The 21,273-nt window shown below is 45.8% G+C and overlaps 1 protein-coding gene across 1 annotated transcript in view; it reads right to left on the bottom strand.

Annotated features, from left to right (window-relative positions):
• PDE3B (phosphodiesterase 3B) overlaps window positions 1–21,273 on the bottom strand; it is a 1,361,488-nt gene that overhangs the window by 485,236 nt on the left and 854,979 nt on the right. The window contains exon 9 of the mRNA XM_069223694.1: window positions 11,311–11,397. Coding sequence (XP_069079795.1) covers window positions 11,311–11,397 — 87 coding nt within the window. The remainder of the gene's footprint in view (window positions 1–11,310; window positions 11,398–21,273) is intronic.

Genomic DNA, 21,273 nt, shown 5'->3' with positions numbered 1-21,273 from the left:
TTTAACTAACTTTCCCGATTCGAAATACGGAGCAAAGAGGAACACGTCCGAACCCGATGGCGGAAAGAAAACAATCTAAGATGGAGTCGACACCCATGCGCAATGGAGCCGAAAGGGAGGAGTCACTCGGTCCCGTGACTTGAAAAGACTTCTTCGAAGAAAAACAAATTGTAATACTCAGAGCCCAACACTAGATGGCAGGATAATGCACAGCATGTTTATCTGCAGCTACACATGCCACCAAACACACACACACACACATATATATATATATATATATATATATATATATATATATATATATATATATAAACAATACAACTTCAGTCTAAGGCATATATGATAATGTTTGTGCAACCCCCTCCTTACTTTCTACAACAGTTCAACAGAAAAGAGCCTCATTGCATGCTTTTGTTTACATTTGCATTCTCACTTTGCACATTCTCAGAAGCAGCTGAGAAACCTGGAATATAAGAAAAGATACTGACATGCATGGAGATGGAGAAGAAAGCAAAACAACAAAAGCCCCCCTCTGTAAACCACTGGCCATTTGCTGGGATACAAGAAAGAATGATGGCATTATTTTAATAATGGCCCTGAGGTCCCACACAAATCCGTACATATAGGCTTTGTGCTACTGAAATCGCTTGCTTGTTCAAATATGCTGTTACAGTGGGGACTCCCTTCTCTGCTTCTGGTTGGAGCAGGTTTTACTTGGGGTATTTTTTTTTTATTTTTTTTTTTAAATAAAAGTTGACGTTCATCTTTACAAGCTCCACAGAGGAAATTAATCTCAGATACTTGGCCACTTTGCACCACAATGTGTACAGTACCTCTGACAGCAATCCAGTTAAAGAGACACAATCCCATCCATTTCACTTTGGCAACTTAACATCTTGCAAAATAGTGGAAATACCTGGTTATTCAGTGGGTGAGGTTTATTTCAAAAACACCCCTTTCCTGGATACCAAGCACAGTGCAATTGAACTTGCACAAGATGCTTAACAAATTCACTGTGGAGGTACGGCTAAGAAAAAAAGAATGCTTGTCACTAATAGGTGCCACAGAAACTGATATAAGATCAGTAATATAATGGGGAGCTTATTGGTTGGAAATATCAAATATGTCTAGGGACAGACCAGAGAGAGGTAAAGAGGTGAATTTGAAATGTTTAAGTGCTGAGCAACTAGCACTCATGTCAGTAAGGCATGTAGTCTCTTTAGCATCAATGACAATTCACTTAAAGGCCCTTCTGATCTACTGGGATTAGTGGTAGAACAGTGATACCTAAACTGGAGGAAAATGGTTTTAGACAACTTGATGGAAACCAGGCTGATCAGGGAGGCCAGGTGCATTAGTTACAAAATTTGGACAGTTTTGTTTCTAATGCCCCAGCTGATCACAAGTAAAACAAGAAATATCTTCTTCCGGGGCCTCATCTGTATCCTTTCCTACCTCCATGTCCTTCCTTTCCACCCGTTCTCTTTGGGGGGCTCCACGTCTCCAAGCCCTTCATTGTTGTTCTGCATTGTTTGAAGTTTTTTTCACAGTAATTTTGATTCAGTATTTTATTTCTTTTTCTCTTGTGAGGTAAAACAATATTTTGCAACTATAATCAGTTCAGCCAGCTTCTTAATCTGCCAATCTGTGCAGATAGTACTACTTAAAGTTAACAGTTAAGGACAATCTGCACAAAAGAACAAGTTACTTACCTTCGGTAACGAGGTATCTGGTAGAGACTCTATCTAGCTGCAGATTACTTACCTTAGAATTCCCTGGCGTCAGCTTCGAATCTGGAGCTTTTCTGAGCAGTACCCTGCGCGCGCGGCGTCGGGCAGTGTAGTTCGGATCCGCGTGCTTCGACCAGCTCCGCGTGCGTCGTCAGCGTAGTTAGAGCCGTGTAGGACGTCACGGTTGTCTATATAGACGCCGTCTCGGCGCACGTACGTCAGTTCTTTTCCACAACTTCCCACGCCAGAAGCGCAGAGTCATGGAAGAACCAACCAATATGCATTTGACCTCTTTGACTGTTTGGAGTAAAAACACTTTCATGCCTATAAGAAAGGCAAAAGTTGGCAACATCTAAAATATACATATGTACACATAAATACATATATATACACATCCACATGAGAAAAAATTTCCCCAGAGCGGGGAGGCTTGGGCGGGTGTAAGGAATCTGCAGCTAGATAGAGTATCTACCAGATACCTTGTTACCGAAGGTAAGTAACTTGTTCATCTGATAGAGACTTCTAGCTGCAGCTTCCTTACCTTAGAATAGATACCCAAGCTATAACCCATGGCGGTGGGTCTGAAGGAGATTTTTTTTATACTAGGAAGTCCTGCAAGACAGAACGGGCAAAACGCCCCTCTCTTCTCACCTGGCTATCCAGGCAGTAGTGTTTCGCAAATGTGTGTAAAGAAGCCCACGTTACAGACTTACAGATGTCCACCACCGGTACGCCACGTGCTAATGCAGTTGTAGCAGCTTTCCCCCTAATGGAATGAGCTCTCAAGCCCTCGGGAGGCTGCTTTTCGCCAAAGCGTAGCATATTTTTTATACAGAGAAAGACCCAGCGCGAAATGGATAGTTTCTGTACTGCCCGACCCTTCTTTGCACCAATGTACCCCACAAAGAGTTGGTCATCCACCCGGAACTCTTTAGTGCGGTCAAGGTAGAACAATAACGCTCTTTTTGGGTCCAGTCGAAGGAGACGCTCCTCTTCCTTAGAGGGATGTGGTGGTGCAAAGAAGGTGGGAAGGGTGATATTTTGACCCAGATGGAAAGGGGTCACCACCTTGGGGAGGAAAGAGGCACGAGTTCTTAACACTACCTTGTCAGGATATATCATGAGATAAGGTGGCTTTGAAGATAAAGCCTGCAGCTCACTCACTCTCCTGGCAGATGTAATTGCCACCAAAAAAGCTGTTTTAATAGTGAGCAGCCGGAGAGGACAATTATGCAAGGGCTTGAAAGGAGCACACATAAGGAAGGTAAGAACCAAATTAAGATCCCACTGGGGCATAACGAAAGGCACAGGTGGGAACAGATGCACAAGCCCTTTCAAAAACCTCTGTACTATAGGTGATTTAAACAGAGATGGTTGATCAGGCAACTGAAGAAAAGCCAATAAGGCTGCAAGATAGCCCTTGAGAGTCCCCAAGGAGGAACCCTGCAGGGCGAGAGACAAAATAAACAAAAGGATGTTAGGCAGAGAAAAAGAAAGATGATCAACAGACCTCTCTGAACAATATGAAACAAATCGTTTCCAACAGCAGGTGTAGATCGACTTAGTAGAGGGACGCCTGTCTGCCAGAATGACATCAGAGACCTCGGGAGGGAGGTCATAAACCATTAACTGTTGCCGCTCAATCTCCACTCATGAAGGCGCAGAGTTGACAGGTTCGGGTGGAGAACCTTCCCCTGCTGCTGCAACAGAAGATCCTCCCGAAGAGGCAGCCTGATTGGAGGACCGATGCTCATTTTGAGAAGCTCTGGATACCAAACTCTCCGTGCCCAATCCGGAGCCACAAGGATTACTTGGGCCCGGTCGTTCTTGATTTTCTTGAGAACTCTGGGCAGAAGTGGTATAGGCGGAAAGGCGTACAGGAGGCCTGAACTCCACTTGCGATGAAATGCGTCGCCTAGCGATAGCCCCCTTGGAAACTCCAACGCGCAAAACTGCTGACATTATGTGTTCTCTGCGGAGGCGAACAGATCTAACCAAGGCTCTCCCCACTACTGAAAGAGTCCTTGCGCCACCTCCGGATGGAGACACCATTGTGATCCTCTAAGCATTTTCGGCTGAGTTTGTCTGCTCCTGCGTTCAGAGAACCTGCCAGGTGTTGAACCACCAGAGTCATGCCCTGCTGTTCCAGCCACGTCCAGAGACGTAAAGCCTCTTGACAAAGGGTCCACGACCCAACTCCGCCCTGCTTGTTGCAGTACCACATTGCGGTAGTGTTGTCCATGAACACCTGCACCACCTTCCCTTTCACAACACGAAGAAATGCTTTTAATGCTAGCCGGATCGCCCGGAGCTCCAACAAGCTGATGTGGAGTCCGGATTCTGCCGGAGACCAGTGACCTCTGATCTTCACCTCTACAAGATGGCTGCCCGAACCCAGAAGTGACGCATCTGTCACTACTGTTAGATCTGGTTGGGGAAGGGAACGCGGTCTGCCCTTGACCCACTTGCAGTTCACTAACCACCACTGCAGATCTTCCGCAGTCCTCTCCGAGATCTGAACCGCGTCGGTAAGATTTCCCTGATGCTGTGCCCATTGGAACTTCAGGTCCCACTGCACAGCCCTCATGCGCCATCTGGCATGCGTGACCAACAGGATGCAGGAAGCCATGAGTCCCGGCAGCCTCAGAGTCTGTCTCACCGAGATCCAGGATAGAGGCCGAAACATCGGAATCATAACCTGAATATCCTGAACCCGCTGATCGGGAGGATAAGCCCGAAACTGCACTGTGTCCAGAACAGCTCTCATGAAAGAGCGCTTTTGAGAGGGAGTCAGGTGTGACTTCGGCACATTTATAGTGAACCCCAGCGAATGCAAGAAGTCCGCCCCCGTCTGGAGGTGGGTGACGAGAGCCCGGGGCGTAGGAGCCTTCAACAGCCAATCGTCTAGGTAGGGGAAGACTGAAATCCCTGACCTGCACAAATGAGCTGCCACCACCGACATCACCTTTGTGAACAACAGAGGGGCACTGGTGAGACCGAAAGGAAGCACGGTAAACTGAAAGTGCTCGTGGCCCACCATGAACTGCAGGTAACACCTGTGTCTTGGCAGGATAGGAATATGGAAATATGCATCCTGCAATTCCAACGCTACCATCCAGTCTCCTTGGTCTAGAGCAGACAAAACCTGAGCAAGAGTGAGCATCTTGAATTTCTCCTTCTTGAGAAAGAGATTGACGTCCCTTGTGAGAAAACAGGGCTGATTGCAGAGGCCCCATAACTTTTTGCCCCCATTTTCCTCTTTTTGCTGGTGTTTTCCTGACTTTGATGGTGCCCTGGGTACTGCTAACCAGTCCCAGGGCCTGTGCTCTGTGTAAAATCAATATGCAAATTAGGCTCATTATAATTGGCTAAGGTAACCTACCTATAAGTCCCTAGTATATGGTAGGGCATGTAGGTTTAGGGACCACAGCATAGGTGGTGCACACCTAGGTGCACTGCTGAGGTGCCCAGTGTCATTTTAAAGGCAGGCCTGCTTTGCTGGCTGCTTTTAAATTAAAGTTATATGCAAATTCGACTTTGGAATTAAAGGTACTTCCAAAGTCTTAAATTACCTTATTTTTACATATAAGTCACCCCTAAGGTGTGCCCTATGTGCCCCTAGGGCTGGGTGCCATGTAACTATAAGCAGGGACTTTATAAAAATAGATTTATAAGCCCTGGTGAGGTAAAAACAGCCAAATTCGTTTTTCCCTCATTGAAGTAAATGGCCTTCATAGGCTAGAATGGGCAGACTTTATTTTAAATTTTAAAGTCTCCTTAAATGTTACATACCAAGAATTTGGTATCAAATTGATTGTTGTAATAAATCCCACAACTTCCAGTTGTTGGATTTAATATAACTTGTCCAGGTAAAAAGTTTAGACTTTACCTAAAAAGTTGCCAATTTCAGCTCTGCATTGTTTTTGCTGTTGTGCTCTGATTGGCCAGCCTGCAGCAGCTTCTGCCAGGCTGCCTTGATGAGGTGTGAAGTGGCCTGACTTCACACAAAGGAATGTGCTTGGGGGAGAGAATCTCCCCTCAGCAGATGGTGAGGCAGGAAGGGGGAGGGCTGCCAAACTGGTCTTCAAAGGCAGAGAAGGACATTTGCAGCACCCAGCAACACCCCCACATCCTGCAACCCCAGACAATTAGGTGCCCCCTTGATTAGATTAGGAGAGGGCAGGAGAGGGGTGTGTTTATGATTTTTAGCCACACCAGTGGGTGGGCTCAGCCAGATGTAACCTCCAAAAATCAGATTCATCCATGTTCGATTTTTAGAGACTGTTGCCTTCTGGGATGGATTTTTGCCACACTTCCCAGGAAGTGGTCATCACAGGGGGACGACCCTGTCCTTGATTGGAGAACCAGGGACCCCCTGCTTTTCACCCAGGAGCAAGGATAAAACTGGCAGACCTGCCCCCACACCTCAGATCCCCTCCAGAATTCAACAAGAAAGGAACTAAGGAAGAAGAAGGACTGCCCTGCTGGACCCCTGGCCTGCACCTGGAACCTGCACTCAGAAGGACTGCACCAGCTGCACACTTGGGCTTCACCACAAGAAGGACTTTGCCTGGCTTCAACTGGTTCAAGGAGGGACTCCCTGTTTGCTACAGGTGAAAAATTGCTAACCAGAGTCCCCTGCACCAACTCCTGAAGAAAGCGACCAGCTGACCACTGTACAGTGGCCAAAAAGGAGTTTGCGCCAGGTGCATTCTGGGAGTTGAAGTCCGCACCCCCCAAGGACCATCACAGAACTTCTGGACCCTTGGGGTGAGCTGTGGACCCCAAAAGAACCTTAAAAGAACATCTGGGTGAAGCCCCAGAAGTTTGGAAAAGATTTGAGAATTTTTGGAAAAAAGCTCCAGAGAGGGACCGACCCGCCGCGGAAATTCTAGCCGGCTTGCCTCAACCGCGACCCGGCCTGACTTCGTGGTTCGTCCCGGTAAAGAAAAACATCCAAAAAAGAGACTAAGTCCGAACGTAAAAAGTTGACCGGGACCTCCCAGCCATCGTATCCGAGAAGGGCTCCATGGACGTCGGATCAAGATCCAGGTTTACCCCGGTCGAAGGATTTTCATCTCGAAAAAACGACTAAGTTCGAAGGTAGAAATCACCACCGAGGAAACCCACATCGCGTATCCGGACAAGGGCTCCAGGAGGTCGGATTCAACTGGCAGGTTCGTCCCGGTGAAGAAAAACTTCAAAATAAAGACTAAGTCAGAAGGTAACTTTTTAACCGAGGCCTCCCGCGACCTGTAGCCGAGCAGGGCTCCATCGCGGTCGGCCTGAAAGTTTGACTTTGCCCCGGTCGAGGTGCAACCAGATGACCCGATTGGCGCTTTTTGTTTCTAAGCGCTAGAAAAGTAATAATTCTTTAAAAATTCATATCTCCGGTTCCCCTGAACCGATTTTAATCGTTTTTGTGTCATTTTAAAGATAAAAATATAAACTATTTTTATAAATTAGTTTTGGATTTTTAAACTGTTTCCTGTGTTTTATTTAATTACTGTTTTGTGATAATTGAATGCTTTACACTTTGTCTCCTAAGTTAAGCCTTGACGCTTGTTGCCAAGCTACCAAGGGTTGAGCTGGGATTAATTTACTGAGACCTAACTGTACCTATGTGGAGGTTAGTGGCTTGTTGCTAGGTGTAGGTACTTACCTGCCCTACCAATAACCCATTTTCCAACATCCCTTAAATCCAAGATAGGGCGAAGGCCTTTGTTCTTTTTGGGTATCAGAAAGTAGCGGGAATAACAACCACTGCCTACTTCTGATATCAGGACTCCTTCTATGGCTCCCTTGGCCAAGAGAGCTGTAACTTCCTCGCGGAGCAAAGCTAGATGGTCCTCCATCAGCCATTCCTTTGTCGGAGGGATAGAAGGAGGGAAAGACTGGAAGGGAAGGGAGTAGTCCTTCCGCATGATCTGCAGGACCCACTTGTCCGTGGTGATGGAAAGCCAGTGAGGGAGATGAAAACGAATCCTCCCTCCAACGGGACGGACATGATCCCACAGAACCACACTAGGAGGGCTTGGGCGCAGTGGAGGGAGGCTATGTGGCGGCCGACCCCTGGCCAGGGGTGAAAGACAGACTGCTGTCGTGCCGGTGCTGAAAGGCCCAAGGATCTGGCCGTGGCTCGAGAATCCTTGAACCTCTCAAGCGCGGAGTCTTCCTTTTCGCCAAAAAGGCGAGAGCCATCAAAAGGCATGTCCATCAAGCTGGACTGGACATCCCCTGAAAAACCAGTAGAACGTAGCCAGGCGAGGCGACGTAGGGCCACTGATGATGAAATCGCTCTGCCCAGCGAGTCGGTCGTGCTCAAGCCACACCGGATCGTAAACTTGGCTGCATCTCTCCCATCCTTTACAGCCTTGGTGAGAGTGTCCCGTATGCCCTCCGGGACCTGGGGCAGCACTTGCGCCACCGTATCCCATAAAGTATGGGAATAACGGCCCAATAGGCAAGAGGTGTTTACGGACCTCAATGCCAGGCTGGTGGAAGAAAACATCTCCTTCTCAAGCTGATCCAGCCTCTTGGATTCCCTATCCGGGGGATCGGAAGGGAAGGCACCACGGGAAGTAGAGTCTTGGACAACCAAGCTCTCAGGAGTGGGGTGTTGTGTCAGGAAACTAGGGTCGCTGGGAGCGGGTCTATGGCGGCGGCCGACCGTCCTATTCACAGGAGTCCCTGTGCTGGAAGGACGAGAGGTAAGAGCCTCATTGAAGGGCAACAACGGCTCCCATGTTGACACCCCCGGCTGAAGCACTTCTGTCAGGATATTCGTCCTGACTGGCACCGTAGGCAAATCTAGGTCCAAGACCTCAGCTGCCCTACGCACCACCATAGCGAAAGAAGCCCCCTCCTCCGTAGCCACATTAGGAGGAGAGAGCATACCAGTATCTGGAGACGTGTCCAGTCCACTGGCCTCCCCTAGATCCTCATACCAGTCCTGCTGCAATCCTGACTGTAAAGGTTCCTCAGACCCCTCCCATTCCTCTCCTGCTTCAGGCTGTTCTAAATAATGCACAGACAATGATCTGGGCCGAATCGGCTCTGTCGAAGTAGACGTCGCTACGGCTCATCCGGAATAAGGATAGGGCTGCCACCAGTGGGCGCCAGAGGCGGAATCGTCGACGTCTGACCTGGCGCCGAAGGAGGCCGACTGTGAGAGACCGGCGCCGGCCCAGATCCAGTATCGGATCCTGAGGTCCCCAACGGCACCGAAGCCGCCGGCGTTGAATCCGAAGGGGCCCCCTGCTGACCCCGCGGGGCCCGAAGACCCACCCGAGGGTACAGCCCGCTAAAAAATGAGACGCATGGCCTCGTAGAATTCTTTTATTTGAGCGGGGGTCGATCCGGTCTCTGGAAAGTGGGGGGGGGAGACGTGGAGTCGACCCTGGCGACGGCTCTGCAGAACCACGCTCGGAACGTCGACGTTCCCTAGACGCCTCGTCAGCCGACGGGCGTGGCAAAGACGAAGTCCGCTTGGACGACTTCTTCTTGTGCCTCTTACCTTCAGATGACCTCGAATGCGAGGAAGAGGACTTGGGGCTCCTGGAGCAGTGCCGCGACCTCCTCCTACTGCGAGACCGTGACCTCTGCGGAGTCGCGCCAACTGAAGACTAATGTCGGGCCGCAAGAAGCTTAAGGGATTTCTCCCTCAAGTCCTTCGTAGCCATGGCCCGACAATCGGAGCACAAGGTGGAATCGTGGTCCTTGTCCAGGCACCAAAGACAAACTTGGTGCAGATCCTTCACCGACATGGTGCGATGACACGCACCACACGGCTTGAATCCTGTCTTTCTCGAAAAATAAAAGCGTTGACAAACCATCGAAGCAGGGTAGCTGTTTCCGAAACTGCGCTTAACCAGCGCGGAAGGAAAAGAACTGACGTACGCGCGCCGAGGCGGCGTCTATATAGACAACCGTGACGTCATAGACGGCTCCAACAACGCTGACGACGCACACGAAGCTGGTCGACGCATGCGAATCCGAATGACGCCGCCAGACGGCGTGCGCGCAGGGTATTGCTCAGAAAAAACTCCGGATTCGAACCTGACGCCAGGAAATTCTAAGGTAAGGAAGCTGCAGCTAGAAGTCTCTATCAGATATGCAGCACTTGCTTTTGCATTACCTCCTTGTGCTTCAGCCGCTGATAGTCCCACAGGTGTTGCTCCGTTTCATGGTGCATCAACAACTGCACCCACAGACCCACCAGTTGGCATAGGGAACAAGTCTAACAGATCCTCCTGCTTTGTGCCCTCACTCTTTCTCCTTCTCCTGTGGTTCAGTGATCAAGGGGAATAGATATGGAAGAGGCGTGGCAAATGAAGAGGTATGAAGCACTCACACTCAAAGGTGTACTTCCGCTGGACAGATCTTCAGTCAGTACCTGGAGGGACCCATAAAGGGACCTGGATGATAGATCAGGGGGTCTCTTTCTCCTACACGTACAACTTTCAAGGACATGTTGTTCTGAGTCATGGCACTCCTGCCTATCTTTCCAAATACCCTTCTATACCATATGCTCACACTCGCACTCACTTAATATTCTCTGGATTCCTCCAAGTCCAACCTACCCAACCAATTCTTAGGTCTTGCCTCAGACAATGCATGCGCTGAAAGATATTCGGTTATCTTACTTGTTGCTTACAATTGTTTGGTTTCATTGTCACTCATTTGCTTGCTTCTAATTCATCAGCTTTCCTTTCTTGCATTCGTCCTTTCCCTGGAGCATGGAGGCATTACTGTGTTCTTTCACTGCTCGCCTTTTCAGGTGTTACTTTTTATTTTGTTTAAGCACTCTGAGAGTGCCTGCCGATTCCAGCAGCTTCCTTTTTGCACTTCTCCCTCCCTCCATTTTCCTCATTTCCCTACGTTTGTCTACTTCCTAAGCACCCCAGACCTTTCATTGACTATGTGCTTCCCCAGCCCCTCATGTCACTCTCCACTGTCTGTATGCTTCGACCCTATTGTCAGTGTGCTGCCCCTCATACCCAATCCTCTGCGGTCCATGTGCTTACCCCAGCACTCCTTGCCACCTTCTGTAGTCTGTGTGCTCTCCTTAGATCCATTGTCTATTTGCCTATCCCCTCTCACCTGCCCACCTTCCACACTTGTGCTGTCCTTTCCTGCCCTCTTTTCCTCGATCCATGTTGCCTCATCCACAAACCCACTCCGCACGGATACGATTTAAAAAAATGTTTTATTAAAAAGCAACATGGCCATATGATGTTTTTAAAATTATTCTTAGCCACTCTGCAGTGTCTGCACTGCTGTACCATATGGCTACAAATCAGTGCCAAAGCCAATAGCTCTCACAGACGAGGCCTATTAGCTTTGTCAATGTTTTTATAGATTCTGTTATCTCCTTCCACAACATCTGTGACCATACTTATTGACAATAGATTAACCACAAAACAAAATTAAGCCATGCAACAATCAATCAATAGAAAAAGACTGTACATGCAGTCAGACTTCACCTAAAGTTTTGCTTTAATTTACTGTCATGATTTCAACCAATTCATTGGGTCTAGCACTGGGCCTTTCTCCAACCCTGAAAAGACTTTGCCCTTACCTCTGGCAACCGGGGTTGTTGTGTGGAGCCTGGTCCATCAATTTCCTGTGTTCTGTCTGTTGAAGTGATTCCTCTCCCATGCACCATCTATTAAAAATAAGACAGCACGTCGGGCAGCCTAAAGTCTAACTTTCATATCACGCAAAATAGCAAGCAGTACATCAAATAATTAAAAGACCACTGTCCTTTCAACTGACTAAAGCTCTTACCCAGAAAAGGATCAGCTGGAGCGTCATGCTAAAATAAATAACAGTTAGGACAGTTAATATATGTTCTCTATCAAAGCAAGTATATGGATTCTAATCGCATGACAGAAACTTGAAGAGAAGGCATCATTCATAATACAGTAACTCACGAGTTTCACGAAATCCTGCTTCCAGTTGCCACTACTGGAAACAAGGTTACGCTTTGCAAACATTTGTAAAAGTACTTCTAGGAATGAAACTGCTTCTGGCTTCTACATCCAAGAAACTTAGTATGCATATTTGAGGATAAAGGATACTTCAAATTTATATGAAACATTTATATTTTTATTACAAAACACACTGCTATACACTGCGTTATGCAGATAAGGAAAATGTCACTTACCCAGTGTACATCTGTTCGTGGCATTAGTCGCTGCAGATTCACATGCTGTGCACAGTCCGCCGTCTGGTGTTGGGCTCGGAGTGTTACAAGTTGTTTTTCTTCGAAGAAGTCTTTTCGAGTCACGAGACCTAGGGACTCCTCCCACTTCGGTTCCATTGCGCATGGGCGTCGACTCCATCTTAGATTGTTTTCCCCGCAGAGGGTGAGGTAGGAGTTGTGTATGCTAGTAATAGTGCCCATGCAATGGAATGAGTACGTATGTACAAAATAAAGGTTTGAAGTAATATATTTACAAATGTACAAATGTTCAAGATCTACTTCTAACTGGCTACATGCTCCCGAGGAGGCATGTGAATCTGCAGCGACTAATGCCACGAACAGATGTACACTGGGTAAGTGACATTTTCCGTTCGGTGGCATGTGTAGGTGCAGATACACATGCTGTACATAGACTAGTAAGCAGTTATCTCCCCAAAAGCGGTGGTTCAGCCTGTAGGAGTTGAAGTAGTTTGAAATAAAGTTTTTAGTACAGCTTGACCTACTGTGGCTTGTTGTGCAGATAACACATCTACACAGTAGTGCTTAGTAAATGTATGAGGCGTAGACAATGTTGCTGCCTTACATATTTCGTTCATTGGAATATTTCCTAGAAAGGCCATGGTAGCACCTTTTTTTCTGGTTGAGTGTGCCTTTGGTGTAATAGGCAGCTCTCTCTTTGCTTTAAGATAGCAGGTTTGAATGCACCTAACTATCCATCTAGCAATGCCTTGTTTTGAAATTGGATTTCCTGTATGAGGTTTTTGAAAGGCAATGAATAGTTGTTTTGTCTTCCTAATTACTTTTGTTCTGTCAATGTAGTACATTAGAGCTCTTTTGATGTCTAATATATGCAGTGCTCTTTCTGCCACCGAATCTGGCTGTGGGAAGAACACTGGTAATTCTACTGTTTGATTTAAGTGGAACGGTGAGATAACCTTTGGTAAGAATTTTGGATTTGTCCTTAGAACTACCTTATTCTTGTGTATTTGAATAAATGGTTCTTGTATGGTAAATGCCTGAATCTCACTCACTCTTCTTAGAGATGTGATGGCAATGAGAAATGCAACTTTCCACGTTAAGTATTGCATTTCACAAGAATGCATGGGCTCGAAAGGTGGACCCATGAGTCTTGTTAAGACAATGTTGAGGTTCCATGAAGGAACAGGTGGTGTCCTTGGTGGTATAATTCTCTTTAGGCCTTCCATAAACGCTTTAATGACTGGTATTCTAAATAGGGAAGTTGAATGAGTAATCTGCAGGTAAGCAGATATTGCGGTGAGATGTATCTTTATGGAGGAGAAAGCTAGATTTGATTTTTGCAAATGTAGTAAATATCCTACTATATCTTTTGGAGATGCGTGCAATGGTTGAATTTGATTATTATAGCAGTAACAAACAAATCTTTTCCATTTATTTGCATAGCAGTGTCTAGTGGAAGGTTTTCAAGCTTGTTTTATGACCTCAATACATTCCTGTGTGAGGTCTAAGTGTCCGAATTCTAGGATTTCAGGAGCCAAATTGCTAGATTCAGCGATGCTGGGTTTGGATGCCTGATCTGTTCTTTGTGTTGTGTTAACAGATCTGGTCTGTTGGGTAGCTTGACATGAGGTACTACTGACAGGTCTAGTAGTGTTGTATACCAAGGTTGTCTTGCCCATGTTGGTGCTATTAGTATGAGTTTGAGTTTGTTTTGACTCAATCTGTTTACTAGATATGGAAGGAGAGGGAGAGGGGGAAAAGCGTACGCAAATATCCCTGACCAATTCATCCATAGAGCATTGCCTTGGGATTGATGGTGTGGGTACCTGGATGCGAAGTTTTGGCATTTTGAGTTTTCTTTTGTTGCAAATAGATCTATTTGAGGAGTTCCCCAAATTTGAAAGTAAGTGTTAAGTATTTGGGGGTGAATTTCCCATTCGTGGGTTTGTTGGTGATCCCGAGAGAGATTGTCTGCTAGCTGTTTTTGGATCCCTGGAATAAATTGTGCTATTAGGCGAATGTGGTTGTGAATTGCCCAATGCCATATTTTTTGTGTTAGGAGACACAACTGTGTTGAGTGTGTCCCCCCCTGTTTGTTTAAATAATACATTGTCGTCATATTTTCTGTTTTGACAAGAATGTATTTGTGGGTTATCATGGGTTGAAATGCTTTCAACGCTAGAAATACTGCTAACAGTTCTAAGTGATTTATGTGAAACTTCCTTTGATGTATGTCCCATTGTCCTTGGATGCTGTGTTGATTGAGGTGTGCTCCCCACCCTGTCATGGAAGCATCCGTTGTTATGACGTATTGTGGCACTGGGTCTTGGAAAGGCCGCCCTTTGTTTAAATTTGTACTGTTCCACCATAGAAGCGAGATGTATGTTTGGCGGTCTATCAACACCAGATCTAGAAGTTGACCCTGTGCATGTGACCATTGTGATGCTAGGCATTGTTGTAGGGGTCGCATGTGCAATCTTGCGTTTGGGACAATGGCTATGCATGAGGACATCATGCCTAGGAGTTATAATACCATTTTTGCTTGTATCTTTTGTGTTGGATACATGGCCTGTATTACCTTGTGAAATGTTTGAACCCTTTGTGGACTTGGAGTGGCTATCCCTTCTGTTGTGTTGATTGTCGCTCCTAAGTATTGCTGTGTTTGACACGGCAAAAGGTGTGACTTTGCATAGTTGATGGAGAAACCCAGCTTGTGAAGGGTGTGTATGACATATTTTGTGTGACGTGAACACCTTGTTAGCGTGTTGGTCTTGATTAACCAGTCGTCTAAGTAAGGGAACACGTGTATTTGCTGCCTTCTGATATGTGCAGCTACTACTGCCAGGCATTTTGTAAAGACTCTTGGCGCAGTTGTTATTCCGAATGGCAACACTTTGAATTGGTAATGTATTCCTTTGAATACGAACCTTAGGTATTTCCTGTGGGAAGGATGTATCGGTATATGGAAATACGCATCTTTTAGGTCTAATGTTGTCATGTAGTCTTGCTGTTTGAGCAGTGGGATTACGTCTTGTAATGTGACCATGTGAAAGTGGTCTGATTTGATGTAGGTATTTAGTGTTCTGAGATCTAGTATTGGTCTCAGAGTTTTGTCCTTCTTTGGTATTAGAAAGTACAGTGAGTAAACTCCTGTGTTTTCCTGTAGGCTTGGTACTAATTCTATTGCGTCCTTTTGTAGTAATGCTTGAACTTCTAGTCCTAGAAGATCTATATGCTGTTTTGACATATTGTGTGTTTTCGGTGGGACGTTTGGAGGGAATTTGAGAAATTCTATGCAATAGCCATGTTGGATAATTGCTAAGACCCAAGTGTCTGTTATTTCTTCCCAAGATTTGTAGAATTGGCTTAGTCTTCCCCCCACAGGTGTTGTGTGAAGGGGTTGTGACACTTGTGAGTCACTGTTTATTTTGAGGGGTTTTGGGACTTTGAAATTTTCCCTGATTTCTTGGGAATTGGCCTCCTCTATATTGTCCCCGAAAACCTCCCTTTTGATATTGACCCTGGTAGGTAGGTGGTCTTGTCTGTGAAGTGTTGGTTTCTGTGGATTGACCCCGAAACCCTCCCCTAAAAGGTGTTTTCCGAAATGTGCCTCTGCTCTGCGGGGAGTAGAGTGCGCCCATGGCTTTGGCTGTATCGGTGTCCTTTTTTAGTTTTTCAATGGCAGTGTCTACCTCCGGCCCAAACAATTGCTGTTCATTAAACGGCATATTGAGCACAGCCTGTTGGATTTCGGGTTTGAACCCAGAAGTGCGCAGCCATGCGTGCCTCCGTATTGTGACTGCAGTGTTTATTGTCCTTGCAGCTGTATCGGCTGCATCCATGGAAGACCGTATCTGATTGTTCGAGATACTTTGTCCCTCTTCCACCACTTGTTGCGCTCTTTTTTGGAACTCTTTGGGTAGGTGTTCGATGAAATGTTGCATTTCATCCCAATGAGCCCCGTCGTATCTTGCCAAGAGTGCTTGCGAGTTGGCGATACGCCACTGATTTGCCGCTTGTGCTGCAACTCTTTTCCCTGCTACATCAAATTTGCGGCTCTCCTTGTCTGGAGGTGGTGCGTCGCCTGATGTATGAGAGTTGGCTCTCTTACGAGCTGCCCCCACAACTACTGAGTCCGGTGTTAGTTGTGTTGTAATAAATATTGGGTCTGTGGGCGGTGATTTATATTTTTTCTCCACCCTTGGAGTTATGGCTCTGCCTTTAACTGGCTCCTGAAATATTTGTTTTGAGTGCCTTAGCATTCCTGGGAGCATGGGACGGCTCTGATACTGGCTATGGGTGGAGGACAGGGTGTTAAAGAGAAAGTCATCCTCAATAGGTTCCGAATGTAGTGAGACATTGTGGAATTCGGCTGCCCTTGCTACCACCTGTGCATAAGATATACTGTCCTCGGGTGGTGACGGTTTAGTTGGATACGAGTCTGGGCTATTGTCAGACACTTGAGCGTCGTAGAGGTCCCATGCATCGGGATCATCCTGGCTCATTGTGGTATGAGCTGGTGAGTGCGTTAGTGGTGGAGTTTGCGCCGGTGATGCATGTGTTGATTGTGGTGGAGAAGGTGGTGGTGTTACTTTCTTTACCACCTTTGCTTGTGGTTGCTTGTCCCCTTGTTGGAAGGCAAGTTTCCTTTTCATCTTGATTGGGGGGGAAGAGTGGTTATCTTCCCTGTGTCTTCCTGGATGTGAAGCCTCCTTTGAGTGTAGTCAGTTTCTACAGTTTGAAGCTCTTCCCAAAATCTATGCAATTGGGTGTTTAGTCCTTGTTCTTCTGTATAGGAACTAATTTTCGGTACCGAGGTTTTTTTCGGTACCGAAACCGTTTCGGTAGTATTTTTAGGCTCTGAAGAAGTTTTCTTTGATTTCGGCGTGGTATCTCTGTGCCGAACCTCTTCTGCGCCGCTGTCTCTGCGCCGAAGTTTCTCGGAGCCGGTGTCCCGGCTCCGAGGTTGCTGTGTGGCGGTATCACGACCGGAGTCGGATGACTTCGACACCAGCATGGCCTTTTTCGGTGCCGTGGCTCGGTCACCTAGTTTTTGGGTTAAGCCATGGCCTGTTGGCAGTGGCGTCCCCTGGGCTTTTGTGGACTTTTCGTGAGTCCTAATTTTCGACGTCTTACTCACGGTTGCTATGTCTTCGGCGTCGGATTCCCCCGAATCCGCCTCGTGGATGGAGAACGCTTCCTCTTCGTCCTCGAACCGTTGTTGTCCTGTCGGCGTGGACGCCATTTGCAATCTCCTGGCTCTTCGGTCTCTGAGCGTCTTCCTCGACCGAAACGCTCGACAGGCTTCACACGTATCCTCCTTGTGCTCGGGGGACAGGCACAAGTTACAGACCAGATGCTGATCCGTATACAGATATTTATTATGGCATTTAGGACAGAAGCGGAACGGGGTCCGTTCCATCAGTCTTGAAGTCGCACGCGCTCGGGCCGACCAGGCCCCGACGGGGGATCGAAATTACCCCGAAGGGCCACCGGAGCTCTTCAAGATTCGGTGTCGATTTGTTCTAACTAACCCGATACCGAACGCAACAATACCGACGATTTTTTCCGAGATTCTAACTAACTTTCCGACCCGAAACACGGAGCGAAAAGGAACACGTCCGAACCCGATGGCGGAAAAAAAACAATCTAAGATGGAGTCGACGCCCATGCGCAATGGAACCGAAGTGGGAGGAGTCCCTCGGTCTTGTGACTCGAAAAGACTTCTTCGAAGAAAAACAACTTGTAACACTCCGAGCCCAACACCAGACGGCGGACTGTGCACAGCATGTGTATCTGCAGCTACACATGCCACCGAACATATATAAACTATATAATTATGATTTCACAGGAGTTAAACATATGTACTGTCAGTCCTAACAAGTCTTTAAAGAATTTCTTTCTTACACAGGATTAAAGAACTTGGAAAACTCAGGGGCATTTAGAGGAGCATATGGGGATCCCTATGAAGAGGGTAAGAGGAGGGCAGCGGATTCGAGGACTCATTTTTCAAGAGCTCCTGGTAAGCTGAGGGGATTCAGCTTCTGCTGTACTTCCTCTATGTATTTAAAGAGACCAGCCCAGGAATGTATTGGTAAGAGAGGCTGCGATGTACAGTTCAGCAAAAGCACACCGGAGGGATGAACTGGGAGAATGCAGCCATGGGAGATGTACCCTGAGCAGATGACAGTTCTAGCTAGTAAAGGGATTACTCTGATGGTCAGACCAGCTCCCAACATTCTAGTTAGAGTGCTACTTCAGGTAATAGCCCGGCATGCGCACTCATACTCTAACTTTCAGGAGCATCTAACAACAAACAGATACTTCTCAGTCATTGGACATTGTCACACAAATAGGAGAATGCAACCCAAACCCATTAAACTGTGCCAATCCCTCTATGAAGTCGCTGTCATCAACTGTTTAAGACACACAAGGATTTTGCAGCCAGAATCCAATAACAACAGGTCAGACATCTATGCAGAGAACACTGGATGCGAAATACGGGTGGTGGGAGGGATCTCAAGAGCCCAAGTGTTGGATTTCTAAACCCCTTATTGCAAGGAATAAATTCAGTGAACCAACATTGAATTAGATAGTCGGCTAGACCGCAGACCCAACAAAAGCCCAATGCGGAATCTTGCACAGGCAGTGTTAAACTTATACTCAGTCCCCTTAAGTGAGTTCAGGGACACAGTGTCGGTCACTCAAAGATAACACTAAAAACAGGTACATGTAGTCTGAAATGTTGATTTTTAAATACTTTGTCTACTGCATACATATGTATAGTAGCTAAACAGCATGCAAAAAAAGAATCAGTTAAGTATGTAATGGTCCATGACAACAAGATAAATTAATTTAACATTGTCACAGAGTTTGAGGACCTAAAACAAAGTTATTTCTAAGTGATGTGCTAAACCCTAATTAATGCAATAAATGACAAACCTGACTTTTTGAATTTTAAAGTTGCTAGGATCGAACACACATACCTCTGGAAAGCTGGTTTCAGATGTATGTTATCAGAGCACTGTCAAAGAAGCATTGCTCTATGTAAAGGACACCTGCACAGCTTCTGCAACAAATTCTCTGACCAAGAGTAGGATCTTGCAATTCGGTGTGACTGACAATAATTATAGCCTCTCCTAATCAGTTGTCAAATTCTGTGGTTTATGTACAATTTGACTACTGACAACAAAACACGGCTTGAGACAGTAAACAAATGGCACAAAATAGGTCAGCTCTGTCCAAACGCAATTAAGCATCCATCTTTGTATACAATAGGCTTTGACTGAGAAGGGGGGCGGGGGACAGTGCTCTTGTACTGGCCAGACCCATTAACAAACAAAAAACATGTTGGCCTACAGGGTTGCTGTCCATGATGATATCAGCATTGTTTGTAAGTATTATAGGGGCTTCTAGCTAACAGAAATAAAGGAAAAGCTAACTGCAGTCAAGAAATGAAAAAAAAACAGCCTAATTGAGAACCGTCTCTGTGTTCCCAACAATCCACGGATTGTTGGTTGAGATTGACTATTTTTGAAGACACATATTATAACAGAAAAGTATATATACATTTCAATCATAAAATTTATGAACAATCATAAAAAAACATGGCAAATAAGAGTTTATGCCTATTGATAAAAAGCAACCCATGGGAAATAAGTGGTTTCTAACTAGCGCAGCCAGATGCAAAAGTAAAAAAATGTGAAAAACGTAGAAACTGTCCAATTTGTTATGCTTCTCGTCTTTTAATTTCAGAAAAGCATGAACAGTTCTTTCTGGTTAGAATAAGAAATCACTGGACAGGATGATCAGTTTTTTCAATTGGTGATGGCATCATGTAATTGACAATGTCGGAAAGTCTTTACTGCTGTACTGGAGCATTTGCATAACAATGCTCGAATAACAAGCCACTTTTCTCTTTTTACTTGCCAGCAACTGCTGGTGAAGGAGATGGAGATCCTGGATGTCCAATGTAGCCAGGGATAGGGACACCAATCCCGGTCAAAACAGATGCTTCGAGCACTGAAGCTGTAGATATTTGTCCATCATATATGGAAAGCATTTTCCTCGGATCTTAATCTGCAAAATATCACCCGCTTTAGGAAACAACTCAAGTCCTGGCTTCTCTGCTTACTCTCTAATCTTTCTGGTGCTTAAACCTGGCAGCTGTTAAAGCCAAGACGCCCCCAGGCATTTGCGTACCAGTTTATTGAGCATACTTCATGATTGGCAGATTTAGTGCTCTACAAGGGCTTGGTGCAGCTTCAAAGGTCGCCAAAGTTTTACGCTGATGGATGCCACAAAGGATAACTCCACTGGCAATTCAAGCACTATCTCCTGCAAAAGGTTTATGCACAAACGAATGGTCTCACTAACGCAGCTCTCGTTTTCTGAAATGACTGAATCTAGTACTCACATAATGATTGAGTCAAGTATTCATTTTGAGTCTAGTATTCACTCAATACCGACAGCCATTTAAAGCGAAGATAACATGCCAGGGTCTCGCCATTTCTGTACAGTTGGATAACCAAACTCCATGTTCTTGGTTGCACTGGTTTTTCACAAGATGAAAAATGAAAATGGCACAGCCAATGATCAACAGGATTGTAGACAATCTGCCAAATAGACCTGAGAACTGTTAACGAACGAATGGAGCAATCAGTCCAAAAGTAGACTTTAAAAAAGTCAATTTGCCAGATCAAAAGCTTTGACAAAGTACACTAAGCTATCAGTGTTTGGTGAGTTGAAGATAATGTGCACACAGTCTGCAAAATGGGTAAGATACTGGGTCTGCAGGAGCATTTGAATCTAGAGCAGACAAGGCTCTCCTTAGATCAAATGTTTCTGCCGCTTAGGTCAAAGAAACCTCTTTTTTGCATTTAATCTATAACAAGTTTATTCATTTTATCAAAACATATTCAGTATATATTTGAGGCCATTGGATGTTTTAAGTACCCATTGAGGAGGTCATTACAAGGATATTCCACAACACTTTACTATCTTTGAGCCTGTTCATAAATATGGCTGTCTATATTAAATAGGAGTCATTGTTTAGAAGTGTTTGCTGGGTTCAGATGGCTGAAACAGGTGCAGCTGATACAGTGAAGCACCGAAATGGCTTCAAATAGTTAAAAACTCCATGCAAAGTAATAAAATCGAACAGGAGTGAATGACCTAGAGAGTTTGAGCATACATATGTACTTGTGAATGCAGGATTGCCTTCAGTGAGGCAGGTACACCCATATATGGTGAAGGAAAGTGTTATGCATTTTCCATGCCAACCCCAAGACTTATATTTCTGGCACTCGTGAAGTGCTAAGTTGTAAGAATAAGGAACATTACTCCATGTAGGAGCTA

The sequence above is a fragment of the Pleurodeles waltl genome, chromosome 3_1, assembly GCF_031143425.1.
Source record: "Pleurodeles waltl isolate 20211129_DDA chromosome 3_1, aPleWal1.hap1.20221129, whole genome shotgun sequence".
Classification (NCBI taxonomy): Eukaryota; Metazoa; Chordata; class Amphibia; order Caudata; family Salamandridae; genus Pleurodeles; species Pleurodeles waltl.
This window is presented reverse-complemented; position numbering and strand designations above follow the sequence as displayed.